Below are 16,007 nucleotides of genomic sequence, written 5' to 3' on the forward strand. Positions count from 1 at the left end.
TAATTTTCGTGACTAAATGTATTTTATGTGATAAAACTATTAAAATACTCGGCTAAGCATTTTTAGAGGGGTTTTTTGGTGTTTGAACTATCAAAATAGGCAGTTACAAGTGTTTTTAGAGGGGTGTCAAGTATTCCCAGATTTTAGCTGTTCGCGGGGGTTGTGGTACGCATCCACTGTGAATACCAGGGGTCGACTGTAGCGCCATTTTCGTAATTCAGTATGAAAATCTTTGTTACAAATTTTAAATGCTTGCTTTTTGGTGAAAAATTTCATCTGGAAAACTTCAAAAAATAAAAATCAAAGCAAAAAAAAAATCAAAGCTAGACTTGGCATTCTGTAGAAAATGAGAATTTATTATCTCCAATAAAAGTTTCAGACCACCAATTTGTTTACAAACTGAATGTTCAATGGTCTTCCATTTGCAGATTTTGTCACGGTTTCTTTGTTTATTCACACCACCTCTGGTGCTTGAGAAAAATACTTCCTCCTCTGTCATTTCCTGATTCATGATCATCTCTCATAAAACCTGAAGTTAAGAAATTATCCAAGGAAGGTTTGTCTATAACTATGATATAATAAACATCACCATGTTCACTACTGTCACTATACTATCTGATAGTTCAGGTCTCTTATTATCATTGTCATTTCCTAAAAAAGGATTTTGTCCTACTATGAACATCACTGAGAGAAACCTCTCTATGTTATTTTGATAGTTACTAAAGTCTAGCCCTTGTCCGGAGATTATCCTGTAAGTTTAAAATCAAATGTTGCAGTCCCATGCAGCGAATGGGTTAAAGTTATATAGATATGTAAAAGATTGGGTGCAAGAATGATGACTGGTGCTCCTTACCTTAATTTGCCTTCTTCCTCCCAGCAGCTAGTTGATGTGTTCTCAAGTGTTAAAAAAGTTGTTGGTTAGTTATCAATCTCTGGCCTTTCTTTAGTAGGTAGATGTGACTCTCTCTGTCCCTATTTTAACAAATGGGTCACATGGTGGAGCATGTGTCGGGGATTTTAGAATATTATGCTATTTTTGTAGGTGCCTCCTTCCTACATGATAAACCTAAGTCTTCCTTTTTCCAAGAGCAAGATTGCAACATCAAACATAATGGATGCAGGGGAGGTTACAGGAGTTGTCTTTCCTTTGCTCACTTACTCGACCAGGAAGCTGACATTTTTGGCAGGGAGATTAACACCATTCATAATCTCGAGGCATTTCCATCTGCCTAAGGAGTGAGTCTTCATATAAAAGATAGAGGTTTTTAGTACTGTCATAGCCACAAATTGCAAATTTGTATTATTTGCATTTTTTCTTGGTATATAAACCTGCTGTCTTTTACCATTATCTACCTCTAACCAACTCTGCAACGAGCTTATTGCTGAAGTGAGTGGGTTCCCCTGTCCTTCACTTGCCAGGTGCTTGTAGGCTAACTAACTTTTTGTTCATGAAACTTACCTGTCAGATATATATACAGCTGTATTTCTCCGAAATCCGACAGAATTTCAAAACTTGCGGCACACGCAGTGTGGCCAGGTGGTTAGTACTCATTCCCGCCGCTGGGTGGCGGGAATCGGGAACCATTCCCATTTTCTATTCAGATTTTCTCTGTCGCCGGTACTGTTAACATCTGTTTACAGTACCTCCGCCTCTGGATTTCGTTAACTTGCATAGTTTTCCACTTGAGTATTCTATTGACTTTTGGTTTTTTGACTTTGGCTTGTGGATTGGCATACGCTTTTTGTGGACTGTTTATGATTTTGCTTTTGACTGCTCTTGAATGATGTCTGGTACTAGTTCTGCTAGCTTTCGAGTATGTTGTGTGAGTGAGTGCAAGGTGAGGCTACCGAAGGCTTGTGTAGACCCTCACCGGTTTGCATGAGGTGTAGGGGCATGTATGTTTGATCAATGATCGCTGCAAAGAGTGTGAGCCTTTGTCTGATGCGAGCTGGAAATTGTATGATTCCTATGTTCGTAAGTTAGAGCGTGACAGGATCAGGAGGTCTTCCTCCAGGAGTGTGTGTAAGAGTCAGGGTTCTATTTCTTCACCTGATAACCCCAATGTAGACATTGTTGTACCTGTCCCTGTGGTTTTGCCTCGGGCCCTGAGGTTGTGTCTGCGGGGGTTTGGCCCTGACGGAGATCATGAACACCATCCGTGCTCTAGAAAACAAAGTGTCTTCGCTTCAAAGTGCTGTGCAGTGTAGTGTTCCCCCTAGTGTCGTGGAGGGGGCGTCAGATCGGCCCCATAATGCTTCTAGGCCTGGACCTCTGTCAGACTCCCAGGACTCAGGGAGAAGGCATGTCGAAAGCCGTAAGAGGGTTACGGGGCTTCCCACCGATCTGACGTCCCTTTCGCAGTTCCTGTTGTCACTTCCCAGGCTGCCAAGGATCGTGGCCGCTCGTATCCTTAAGGACTGCTTTTCGTCCTCCGAGGCGTCCTCCCCTCGTAGGGGTTGGAATTCTCGCAAGGACTCTCGCCCACTGAAGAGGAGCTTTAGAGATGACGCTTCTCGTCAGTTTTCTCCGTCTGTGCGGGATTTTGAAGCTTTCCCGCCACAGAAGAGGACCCGACGCCGTCAGAGGAGGACGCTTTTGAGCGCCCCAGTCACTCTAAGGAGAGAGCTGTTCTTGCTCCTGTAAGGAAGAAGAAGGCGTCCCCTCGCCCCTCTTCTTCCCGTAGGTTCTCCTCTCCTCCTGGATATGAGACCTCTCCTTCCAAGAGTATCTTACGAGATATGCAGCGTCAGTTGGCCTCTCTTCTGGCCGAGAAGGAATCAGAACCGCGTCGTCGCAAGGACTTGAGGCTCCCCATTAAGAAGTCCAGGAAGTCCCGTCTCCTGCTCCTTTTTCTTCGTCTCCATCTCCTGCTTCTTCGCCCTGTCGTCCTCACAGCTCACGAGTTCCCTTTCGTGATTCTCGTCATCATCACGACGCCCGCAAGCAGCTATCCAGGACTCTTCATTAGCTGCTCGTCAGGACGCTTTCTCGCTGCCGCACAGGACGTTCGCAGGACGCTCAGCATGACGCTTAGGTTGGGCTCCCGATCGGATGCTCTTCAGGACGCCGCCAGGACGCCTCTTTAGTCGCCGGACGACGCTCCAGAGCATTCTGATCCTGCAGGGAAAAGTAGATCCCTCTTCCGTATCGGACCTCAAGGCCTTCGTTCCCCGAAAGCTGTTTGTGATTCTCGTGGTTCGCCCATTCATGAAGGAGAAGTCTCTGGCGATTCTGAGCCTGCGGGTTTTGATCAACCTTCTGCTTCCTCGTCTTCCGACTACCAGGTGTTAACCGGTCTTCTTAAGGACTTATTCGGTGATAAGTTTAAACCCTCGGCTCCTCTCTCTCCTCCTTCGCAGCTTGCCTCTTCCAAAGCGAGGAGAACGCCGGGGTTTGTGAAGATGACTTCTTCACTGGCTACGAAGAAGGCCTTCAAGAAGGTTAACGCCTGGATGGAGGAACGGAAGACGCAAGGCAAGACTTCTTTTGCCCTTCCTTCTTCTAAGCTTTGCGGTAAGGCGGGCATGTGGTATGAGACAGGTGAGGACGTCGGTTCTCGAGTTCCTTCTTCGTCTCAAGGAGACTTCGCCAGCCTTGTCGACGCTTCCAGGAGGTCCCTACTGTCGACTGCTAAGGTTTCGTGGACGATGTCCGAGACCGACCATCATCTGAAGGGACTCTTCCGATCTATGGAAGTTTTCAACTTCTTAGACTGGTGCTTGGGTGCTTTAGACCTCAAGCTTAGAAGCCCCGACTCGATCAGCCTGGGGGAGCTATCCAGTGTTTTGAATTGCATGGATAAGGCCGTCAGGGATGGCTCTGAGGAACTGGCCTCCCATTTTTGTACAGGTCTTTTAAAGAAGAGGGCCTTGTACTGCAATTTCACCTCCAAGTCAGTTTCGCCACACAAAGGGCTGAATTATTGTTTGCCCTTTGTCGAGCCATCTCTTCCCCCAGCCTTTAATCAAGGATCTTGCTTCCAGTCTTAAGGAGAAGGCAACGCAGGACTTACTGGCCCATTCGTCTAGACGTCCTTCAGTCCCTTCTACGTCTTCGTCAGTTCTATCCTCCAAGAAGAAACAGCCCTTTCGTGGAGGAGCTTCTTCCTCGAAATCAACTCCGCGAGGGAGAGGTTTTTCCAGAGGAGCAGCCCCATCGAAGCCCAGGGGCAAAAAGTGATCATCAACTCCTCCAGACACCTGTGGGAGCCAGGCTACTTTCATTTGCGGGAGCCTGGAGAGCGAAAGGGGCGGACTCTTGGTCCGTCAAAGTTCTAGAGAAAGGCTACAAGATCCCCTTTCTCGATTCGCCACCCCTTTGTACGTCACCCAAGGATCTGTCGCCCTCCTACCATTGGGAAAAACAACAGATCCTTTTAGATCTTTTGGAGCAGATGCTCGTAAAAAGAGCTGTGGAGCCAGTTCAGGATCTAGCCTCTCCAGGGTTCTACAACCGACTGTTCTTAGTCCCGAAACAGTCGGGAGGGTGGAGACCTGTACTGGACGTAAGCAGACTGAACCGCTTCATTGTCAAAGAGAAGTTCAAGATGGAAACGTTACAGTCTGTTCTCGGAGCTCTAAGACCAGGAGATTGGATGGTCTCTCTGGACTTACAAGATGCATACTTCCACGTTCCCATACATCCTCAGTCAAGACAGTACCTGAGGTTTGTACTGGGGGGAAGAGTCTTCCAATTCCGAGCTCTTTGCTTTGGTCTCAGCACAGCTCCCATGATATTCACAGTGATCATGAGAAATGTGGCGAGGTGGCTTCACTTGGCGGGGATCCGCGTTTCGCTTTACCTAGACGATTGGCTCATTCGAGCTTCTTCCCAAGCTCAGTGTCTGGAGGACCTAAATTCGACATTGGAGTTGACGAAGTCCCTGGGACTTCTAGTCAACAAAGAAAAGTCCCATCTGATCCCGACTCAGTCCATCGTCTATCTGGGGATTCAGATGGATTCAGTGGCTTTTCGAGCGTATCCATCCCAAGAACGTCAACAACATTGCTTGGAAAAAGTTTCGTCTCTCCTGGGGAAGGAAACATGCTCGGTGAGGGAATGGATGAGTTTGCTGGGGACCATTTCCTCGCTGGAGAAGTTTGTTTCCCTGGGAAGACTTCATCTCAGGCCGCTCCAGTTTTTCCTAGCGGAGAACTGGATGAACAAGGAGGACCTGGAAGAGACCTTGAAGATCTTTCCGTCTGTCAAGACTCACCTGAGGTGGTGGCTCGACCCCTTGTTACTGGCAGGAGGCGTTTTCACGTCTTCAGAGCCCCGACCTAGTGTTGTTTTCCGACGCAGCGCCCAGGGAAGGATGGGGAGCAACACTAGGAGGGGAAGAAGTGTCAGGCACCTGGAGAGGGGAACAGGTGTCCTGGCACATCAATCTCAAAGAATTAGGAGCTGTCCATCTAGCCCTCCAATTCTTCGAGGATCGTGTGTCAGGCCGAGTTGTTCAGGTGAATTCGACAACACCACAGCCTTAGCTTACCTCAAGAAGCAGGGGTACTCGCTCCCCGTTCCCTGTTCAACTTGGCAAAGGAGATCCTGCTTTGGACTCATGCTCGGGGATCACAATTCTCACAAGGTTCATCGCAGGGGCGTAGAGAATATCCGTGCAGACCTTCTCAGTCGGCAGCATCAACTTCTGCCGACAGAATGGACCCTTCACGAGGAGGTGTGTTTGGATCTGTGGAAGTTATGGGGACGTCCCCTAGTAGACCTCTTTGCGACGTCCAGAACAAAGAGGCTTCCTCTTTACTGCTCCCCTGTCTTAGATCCGGGAGCCTTAGCAGTAGATGCCCTCCTCTGGGACTGGAAAGGCCTAGATCTTTACGCTTTTCCTCCCTTCAAGATCCTGGGAGAAGTGATCAGAAAATTCTCAGCGTCGGAAGGAACAAGGATGACTTTAATAGCCCCCTTTTGGCCAGCAGCGGATTGGTTCACAGAGGTCATGACCTTCCTTGTGGACTTCCCAAGGACACTCCCCCTGAGAGTAGATCTTCTCAGGCAGCCCCATTTCCTAAGATTCCACAAAAACCTCCCCGCTCTGAGTCTAACTGCATTCAGACTATCTCGAAGTTGGCAAGAGCGAGGGGGTTTTCGAGAGCAGTGGCAAAGGCTATCGCCAGTGCCAGAAGACCCTCTTCTAATTCAGTCTATCAATCGAAGTGGGCCAATTTTAGGAGATGGTGCAAGAGCAGCGGGATTTCCTCGACCACGACCTCTGTGCCTCAAATAGCGGACTTCCTTCTACATCTCAGGGAGAAAGAAAAACTGGCAGTCTCTACCATTAAAGGCTATAAAAGTATGCTGTCGGCAGTCTTCCGACACAGGGGCCTAGACTTAGTCGACAACAAGGATCTCCACGATCTCTTGAGATCCTTTGAAACTGTTAAGGTTCCTAGGCCCATGACTCCTCCTTGGAACCTAGATGTGGTCCTAAAATTTCTTATGTCAGGTCCTTTTGAACCTATGTCTTCTGCTTCTCTCAAGAACGTGACTAGAAAGGCGATTTTCCTAACTTCTCTGGCGACGGCGAAGAGGGTTAGTGAAGTTCAGGCTATTAGCAAGCACATTGGCTTTAGGGGTCCTAATGCCGTTTGCTCCCTAAGTCCATTTTTTCTTGCCAAAAATGAAAATCCTTCAAACCCGTGGCCCAAGACGTTTGAAATCAAAGGTTTGACGGAGATTCTTGGACAAGAATCAGAGAGAGTCTTGTGCCCTGTCAGGGCTCTCAAATTCTACTTAGCCAGGACGAAAGAAAGCCGAGGCCCGTCAGACAATCTTTGGTGTTCGGTTAGAAGACCTGACTTGCCTATGTCCAAGAATGCTCTGTCATTCTTTTTAAGAAGTACTATCAAAGAGGCTCATTCTTCCTGCCAAGAAGAGGACATGAGGCTTCTTAAAGTGAAAGCTCACGAAGTGAGAGCCATCGCGACTTCGGTGGCTTTCCAGAAGAACATGTCTCTTAACGATCTTCTGGGTACCACCTTCTGGCGGAGTAATTCAGTTTTCGCTTCGCATTACTTACGAGATGTGAAGTCAACTTTTGAGGACTGTTCTTCGCTGGGACCATACGTTTCCGCAGACACAATGTTGGGAGAAGAGGGCAATACTCATCCTATCCTTTAGGGGTTAGGTGGTATTTTTTAATCTTGGTTTTTGTATTCTCGGTTGTTGGGTGGCCACCGATGTGGACGTCCCAATCTTTAGCCTATATTAGGTTCAATGGCTTAGTTAGGCTCGGTCAGGTGGTTGGTTGTTGCTCTTTTTCCCTCTCAGTATGGTCATATGATCTAGTCCCATTGTGGTCTCGCCCCCGTGGACAGGTCATCTAGATCTCACCAGCTTTATAGGTCCCTACCTTGCTGGAGAATCTAGTAAAGCAGAAGCAGGCTTGGGTGACAGTAACCTCGAAGTCAGCTATGCTAACAGGTAAGGAACCAAGGCGTCAATCGCCTACATTTATTTGTTTCCTAAATCCTATTCTGTCTCTACCCACCTCCAATGGTGGATTCAGCTGTATATATATCTGACAGGTAAGTTTCATGAACAAAATGATATTTTAATGATAAAATAAAGTTTGTTCATACTTACCTGGCAGATATATATAATTATAGTGCCCACCCACCTCCCCTCAGGAGACAGTGGCACTAGAAAATCTGAATAGAAAATGGGAATGGTTCCCGATTCCCGCCACCCAGCGGCGGAATGAGTACTAACCACCTGGCCACACTGCGTGTGCCGCAAGTTTTGAAATTCTGTCGGATTTCGGAGAAATACAGCTGTATATATATCTGCCAGGTAAGTATGAACAAACTTTATTTTATCATTAAAATATCATGTTACCAAGCTTCAACAATTGGACCAGCTGTCATGAGAGGAATTCCATGCTAAGAACTTCTGGTTTGTACTGTATATCTATGAAAAATGAATATGTGTTATCTTTTAAATTTGTGACTTATACTTGTTTATATAATAGAAATCTCTTTTTTTCCAGCAATTATCGGTTAGCTGAGGTTGGCAAATTTGAGTCTCCAAAAATTTCAGGAAAATATGAAACTGGACAACTTTTCTTACATCGTGTATTTGGATATAGAGGAGTTGTACTCTTCCCATGGCTTGCAAGAGTATATGATAGAGATGTTCCTAACAAAAAGGAATCCAAGTAAGATATTCTGTTTTATTGTTATTGCTGTATTTTTTTATATTATAATTGCTGTTATGTTCCTGTTGAATGCAAACCATCACCTTTTATATAGGCATATTCCTCAAGCAATCTGGAGCTGGAAGCGGTAACAAGATGGTTAATTGGAAGTTGGCAGGTGGGTCGGGGGTCTCCTCACTTGCCACCCATAAGGTAGCACCTTGTCCAGGGTAGATGTGTGTGTTGCTGTGTGTCATGGAAGCTGAAACTTTGTTTTTGGATGTATGGTATATATGTGTGTTTCTTTGTCCACTTTGGAGGTGAGGAAAAATAAACAACAGAGGTGCTTAGGATGTTAGTGGGTGTGTGATTGATGGGAAGTTGCACATGCCAGGCTCTCTCCAAGTAAGGCCACTGTGAGCACATGGTTCACACAGCCTTTCCCTCTTCATCAGCTGCTCCTGGTAAGTCTGCATTGATAGAGTACCTGCTGAAGATGTTACCATCCCTCAATATTCAGTGCAGCCCATCTTTCATGCTTAAGTTTGGCTAAGGTATTTCTCATAATGCTGCGTCTGCTGTTGGTGTTCCCACTAAGGAAAACAGCCTTGTTGAACCTTCTGTAGCAGCCATCCTACACTTCCGAAGATACACCCCAGTGGTATCGAACAAAGGCTGTATTCAGTGAAGCTTAAACCTTATTGAGTAAGGTGAAGAAATGCTTGTGCCAGTCTTCCCCTTCTTCCTTTTCATTGAACAGTTCCTTCCCGTCCTCCAAGTCTTCTGCCCGTTTTACTTCTGTAAGAAGGGGTCTTAAAATCCTTTTAAACAAGGAGTCCCATGAGACTTCAATGAGCACCTTGTTCTCTGATGGTTGGTGGTGGTGTTTGCTCACCTGAGGATGAGGGACGACTTCCTGAGTTTGTTTATGATCCAGTGTATCCCCATTCCTTCCAAGATGCAAGAACTGCCTTGTACCAAACTGTACTTCTCACTGTATGATTCAAAGGGATAGTAATTCCTGTTGTTCTCATTCATTACTGAGCTCTGATGAGAGAAGTAATTTTTTATCTCCTCCCTTTGTTGTAGGTAATGATTACAGAGGTATGCTATTGCGTGCATTGTAAGTTTTGCAAGACTATCTGAGAAGGATTTGATGTCGATGGCTGTTCATTAGTACCAGCAGACTTGAGAAGAAAGTATCAAGGAATGCTGTCTCATTCTGGCTTTGAAAGGAAATCAGTCAGGCATACCAATCATCTGGCAAGGGGGATGGCATAATATTTCAGGTGAGGTCTCACAAAATCAAGGGCATTTCTTGGACATTAGGGTTAAGCAGTAACTTACCCATGTAACAGGTACTAAGTGCAGATGATCAGTGGTGCCAGATCACCTTTTCGTCTCTGTAGTTGAATGACATTACCCAAAAGTCTTTGGACATTTTCTCTGTAGGACCTGGGATAGCTGCTGGACATTTTCTCTGTAGGACCTGAGTAAAAAATGGACTCTCTTTACTGACTGTGTGGCTGATTCCCCTGCATTTCACTCACCTGCTGCTAATTAACTACTATAGTACCAAACTTCAGCAATTGAGCCAGCTCTTGTCAGAGGTTATAGTATCTGTACAAAGGGCTTCAGGTTTGTTTGTGTGGGAAAATTGTAAATTATCATGAATTGTAAATTATCATGAATTGTGAATTATCATGAATCTCAAATACAGAAATAATGAGAGAGAGAGAGAGAGATCCTACAACATCTAAAACATACAGGTTGTACTGTGTCTTCTCCTTTTCAGCAATACTTAAATACCAGTAGGTAAGAAGCTTTAAAGTCAGAAGTATTGGGAAGGATTATGAAGATTATGGAAAAGGTGTTTTTATTTTTTTAGAATATGCTCCTCAGAATTATGGTTTTTAATATATGCTTACAGATATAGACCTCAAAAAATATATAATCATAATTGTTATTCTATGCATGCCGTATATTGAATACAAAATACATTAGATTGTATTAGTATGGAAAGATACAGCATTAATGATTGATGAATTTTTATCATTTTCTTACTGATTATGAAAAAGCCAAAATTTACCCCTATGTTGTATTGAACAGGCCAGATCTTATACAGTATAGCTTAGGCCTTAGGGTGAAAGTATATCTTCATCAAAGTGCTCATGAATTGATAAATATAGGTATCTTTTTATTTGATAAAGATTTTCATAGGTAGATTTTCCATTGAAAGGAGTGGTTGGAATAGCATTTCTTGACCAAAATATTTATGCATTCAGCAAGTTGGCAAAGCTCTTTGGTAACTGCAGTGCTGGGAAAACTTTAGATTTCATTTTGTTCCATGGCTGTTTTCTCTCTAGATTTGTCTTCTTTCTACACTTTGTATTAGTATTGTATTTTCCTCACAAATTATTCGAAGGTACTTTCATCCCCATGAAAAATGTAGTGAATTTCTCTTAATAAAAAAAGGAAATGAAGGATTTGGCAGCCTTATATTTGCCCATACTGTAGGACCTATCAGTGTTGTTACCTGAGTCCTCTGTGTATAATGACATATTCACTTCCAGAATGAATAAATGAGTATCAGTGTTGAATAAATCAACACACATCATATTGAAATGAATCATTTGGAAAGAAATGGCAGCTTTAAATATAACATGAAGCTGCACTATCATATGAAGCTGCAACAGTTGATAAGATGTAAACGTGGTAAGAGATACCGTTTGAGAAAAATTGATGCTGCATATTCTGAGACCTGGAAAATAATAGTAAACAGTCTAAGATATAAAAAAAAATTCATGCGGAGTAATAAATCAGAAGTGAGGATTGTAAGGGATTAGGTCAGTGTTTCATAAGTTTGGAGAGCAAGTGCCTCCAAAGGATTTTCAGGTGCTGTAGGTATCATGGTCATCCTCATCAAGATAGTTTGGGACTCAGAACTAAAATTTTATTATTACAGGAGGCAAACCAGATTCATTCTTCGTCATTTTCTTCACAGCCTTAATATGTGGCATTCTGTTGTTGCAGATGGTTTAACTGTTAGTTTTTTTTCTTTATACTAACTTAACCTATTGTTAGTTGGCTGATTCTTTTAAGTAGTTTTTTGAACTTGTGTTATGAAATTGGATATTAATGTAAATGTAAACACTTTCTTAGTGGGAAGTGTGTATTTGTTTTATTAAAAACTGTGCTTTTGAGGTACCAATCTATTTCGTCATTTCAGGCCAATAGAAGATACGCTAAATTATAATCAAGTTGGGAAGGAGGTAAAAGGAAGAGCCCATACTTACTATCAAGTTTTAATAGATTCCAGAGATTGCCCTTATATTGTGAGTGTGCCAAGCTTTTTTATTGGAGCGGGATTCACTTTTCACTGCTGACAGGTTACCTAAGTATAAGGAATACAGACTTGTCAGTACTTGGTGTTTCTCTTTGTTCTGAACTTTGTTTAATCACAGTCGGTCACTTTACAGTTGCCTCAATGCCTGCCCATTCTCTAGGCACGCTCAAAAAAAAAAAAAAAATTCCCACTTTCCTGTCAGCTTATCCAAACTCCAAGCCACCAATAATAATTCCAAATGTGTCTGCCAGTTAAAGCTCATCTGCTTGGTTTTGCCTTCTTATATTTTTCCTTGAATTAGTTAAAAGAAGTGTGATAAGTTATTGGCATGGAGACAGTTTGAAACTGGCAAGCAGGTGTCATAGATGTTCATCATTGTTTACTCTATTATCCTACCAATTTTGGTGTGGTTTGGAATTCCTGGCTTTTCATAGTATGTTAAAATGAAGTTCTCTTTGCTTGTTACTTCATCTCAATCTTTGTGTTATCATAATTTTGTTGCTGGTTTAATTTTTGGGATTTATGAGACTACATTAAGTCCACTACACACGAACCTTCATCTTACAAACTTCGAAAGATGTGAATGTTTGTCTCCTTTTGTATAAAATATGTTAATTAAGCTCTAAACTCAAAATTGTGCCAGAGTTTTTAATTTGGTGACTGCAAGTATGGTTAATTTGTGTGCACACTATGCCACTTGATGATGTGTGGGGTTCTCCACTCTCACTGAACCATTTCTCCTTTAATTCTAAATGTTGGCTATTCAGATGCATCCAGAATTAAAAAAGGTACAAAAGTACTTACACATAAAAGCATTTTCTTCTGACTTGCCAATTTATAAGAAGAATATATCTATATAAATATGAGAGAGGGGTAAATTTCTCTGAAATGGTAAAGAGTGAGATCAGCTGACAGAAAGCAATGAAAATTTACAAAAAGAGCTCTTGTTGTTAGTTGTTAAAATGCACCAGAAATCAATTTAAAAAGATAAGGAAACTGTTTTTAAAACTATAGTCTTCTGATCAAATAGTTGTATGTAGATGTTTTCAATAGGAGGTGATGGCTGGAAGGAGAGGTTATCAGCTGATTAAAGAGAACAACTGGCTGTTTTGTAAGCTTAGCATAGCCTGGTAAAAATTAAAACTTGCTCAATATGCAGGATATATACAGTTTATACCAATAACATGCATTTATTAACACTTTTTCAAGGGAAGATTAAAGATTTTAGTTTACTTTAAACTTTACTTCATGTACAAAGACTAAATTGTCTTGGTAGAAAACTTAATTACTCTGTAGCAATATGGTAGAAAACTTAATTACTCTGTAGCAATATGGTAGAAAACTTAATTACTTTGCAGTGATATACAGCATAGGCTAACTATAGTGCTAGAAGGAGGTGAACTGTATTGCATTAGGATCTAGGTTTTTAAATGGTTATTTTTTCAGTATTTTTCCTCCTGTAAACATGCAATAGTGTTTTTTTTTTTATTTTGCTATTTACACTATTTTGCATTGTTTTCTCAACTTTGATAGCAGATGATGATGTGTATATGTTTAGTTTTTCATGTATCTCTATTTTATTCTGTATTTCAGATTTTTTCAGAAAATGTCTAGTAAAATAGAGTAAACAAATTCACGTGATTTTATATTGAGCTGAATTTAATTTGTATCTTTGGCTTTTCAGCTCGTAAAAGTAGTAACCATATTCACCTGTGAATTTGATATCTTCTTTCAGTAAACTTTAAACATAAGGTAGTAGGTATTTTGTTTGGTATAGATGTGTCGACTCTGCTTAGTTAATTTATAGTAGGGTTATTCATGTTACAACTTTATATTGAAGTTGGAACTTATGTTAGGATGATCATACTTTTGCTGTAAATATTTCAGAGAGCTCAGACAGAAGCAGTAACATTTTTAGGAAATCAAGACAATGGCAGAACATTGTATGCAGTACCTGGATTGGATTATATTGCTCATGAAGATGTTATGCCATATATAGCTGGAGATAAAAAGCCAATTCGACATGACCTTTTTGACAAGTTCCTTCAGTATCATGGAGAAAGAGGTAGATTTGTATTTCTAAGGTTTTTTCACACCTGGGATAATTTTATGATCAGTAGATAATGTAGGCTGTTTCTCTTGTAGAACACTCCCAGAAGTTACTTTAGGTAATTTTGTGATGGCAGATAAGTTTAATCCATTACTGACAACAAGAGCGTGTGAGTTTCTTAGATTTTTTGTGACTTTCAAAAAGTATAAGTACCATGCAGACAATGATTAAATTTAAATGGCCTGGCAGATGAGATTGCCCAAAGAAGAAAATTCTCTTTAGCTGACCATTACCTCTTGGGTGTTATTATCTCCATTTCTTATTATTTTCAGTCATTTAATTGCTTCTTTTATTTTATGATTTTACAATACTGTAATATATAGAGGGTTTCGTTGCTTCCTCAGTTTCACCATGTTTTCGTATGATATACGGTATCCTCATTGTTTACAGTTAAAATGTAGCATTTTTAGAGCTCAGAGATGCAATCCACGTGTAAAAAAAGTGTGGTACCACATACGTTGGTATCGTGTTCTGATAGAATTGATACCAAAGAGAATGCTCTACCCCTCCACCTCTACTCTAGTATAATCAGCTCCCCCCCCCCTCTCTGATGACCACAATTCAGTGGAGTTGAGGTGCTTTTCATACTCTCAAGTCCCACCCTTAGTCATATGGTGCATTCTGTTAAGCAAATTTTGTAAATATTGTAGTATTTTGGTAAATAAATATCTGCATATTCTAAGTCTGACAACTTTCTTTTATTACTTCAGTCGAGAACTTCTCTTCCATCTCCAAGCCAGTTTTTTTTTTTTTATATTGGTGATAAAACACAGCAAAATTTACAGAGCCTACTTAATAGAATGCATCCTATATCTAGTGTTAGGACTGAGATAAATCTAGGAAAAACAGAATTAGAAAAGAGTATGCACAAAAATATGATTATGTTACAGGGAGAAATGACTTTTAAAGTTGAACATTACAGATAATTAGGAATCAATATAGGTTCTCTAAGTTGGAATTTCATGTATTGCTATACTGACATGAATTATGGTATGACTGAAACTATACGTAGAAGATTTGTTGATATGAGAATATAACTTGTAAGAAGAGTATTAGGGGCCAGTGGTAGGATACAATGAGAAATTGTATAAAAAGTATCATATGTAGATGAGGTAATGGTAACAGAGAGATGGAGATGGCTTGGACATGTCCATCTAGCCACCCCAGGGAGTCCTACTTGGATGGGAATTGTGAGAAGCGAGAATAGAGATCAGTGGAGTTCTGTGGAATTTCACTGAGACCTTTTACATTTTGCTTTACATGGTGTTGGAGGCAATTACAGCAATATTTGTTTATTTACAAATTTAATATTACAAACTACAGTGACAAATAATCATGAAATGATCATAGTCAGTTTAAAGTCTTTTATGCAGAAATTTTTATTCTCTACTGCAGCAGAATTAGAAGGCATCATAAGTTTTTGTATTTCTAGTATATGCAGTTCCTGTCTCCTTTCAGATCCTCCGTTTGGTCCCAGAGAAACGCTAAAGGCTTGGCAAGAGCGTAATCATCCATGGCTCGAATTGTCTGATGTCCATAAGGAGACAACTGAAAATATTAGGGTCACTGTAATTCCCTTTTATATGGGATGTAGAGAATCACAAAGCACTAATGTTTATTGGGTAGGTTTATAGAGGTAAATTTATTGTTGATATCAATAGTTCAAGGTTCATTTGCTTTCAGTAATATGGAAGTTTTGGTATGAATTTCAAGTAGAAATTTTTTTCATATACCATGTGTGTAGCTACTAATAGAATATTGTTATCAAGTAGTTCAGACAAACTGCTGGGTGACACTTCTTGACCCAGAGTACTGAAAATTGGAGGAAGATCAAGAAGTTAGACAGAAGAGACACTGCAAGGAATGGAATCATAGTACTGTCCCTAATGTTGATTACAGTGTACTATGCACACCAGCTCCTATGAGTAGCTAATTAGAGTTAAAAAGAGTTGGACTTATGTATGGTGGTTTCATGTTACAAGTATATTGTTTATCAGTATTGTTTTAGAAATTTAAGTGAAAATGCTTGCTTTGAAAAGTTCACCAAAGGTACTTATATCTCCGTAACATGGCCACCATAAATCTTGGTATTCTTAAATTTCCAATGATTATTCATTTTCTGTTTCAGTGGCGTTACTGTATACGTCTTGAAAACTTAGGAGAATTAACAGTCCAGTTACGGGAAAGACATTGGCGGATTTTTAGCCTTTCTGGGACTTTAGAAACAGTCAGAGGAAGAGGTGTTGTTGGTCAGGAACCTGTACTATCATCTCAGCAACCTGCTTTTCAGTATTCCTCCCATGTCTCATTGCAAGCTCCCTCTGGGCATATGTGGTAAGGGTTTTTCTAATCAGTTTTTATAAAAATTTCCATTATAAATCTCCTATTCAGAGACCTTTCA

At 41.3% G+C, this 16,007-nt stretch overlaps 1 protein-coding gene across 1 annotated transcript in view; it reads left to right on the forward strand.

Moving 5' to 3' along the window:
- POLDIP2 (DNA polymerase delta interacting protein 2) overlaps window positions 1-16,007 on the forward strand; it is a 34,994-nt gene that overhangs the window by 4,596 nt on the left and 14,391 nt on the right. Inside the window, exons 2-6 of the mRNA XM_067113856.1 lie at window positions 8,004-8,171; window positions 11,380-11,485; window positions 13,384-13,561; window positions 15,065-15,228; window positions 15,735-15,940. Coding sequence (XP_066969957.1) covers window positions 8,004-8,171; window positions 11,380-11,485; window positions 13,384-13,561; window positions 15,065-15,228; window positions 15,735-15,940 — 822 coding nt within the window. The remainder of the gene's footprint in view (window positions 1-8,003; window positions 8,172-11,379; window positions 11,486-13,383; window positions 13,562-15,064; window positions 15,229-15,734; window positions 15,941-16,007) is intronic.

This window comes from Macrobrachium rosenbergii, chromosome 13 (assembly GCF_040412425.1).
Source record: "Macrobrachium rosenbergii isolate ZJJX-2024 chromosome 13, ASM4041242v1, whole genome shotgun sequence".
NCBI lineage: Eukaryota > Metazoa > Arthropoda > Malacostraca > Decapoda > Palaemonidae > Macrobrachium > Macrobrachium rosenbergii.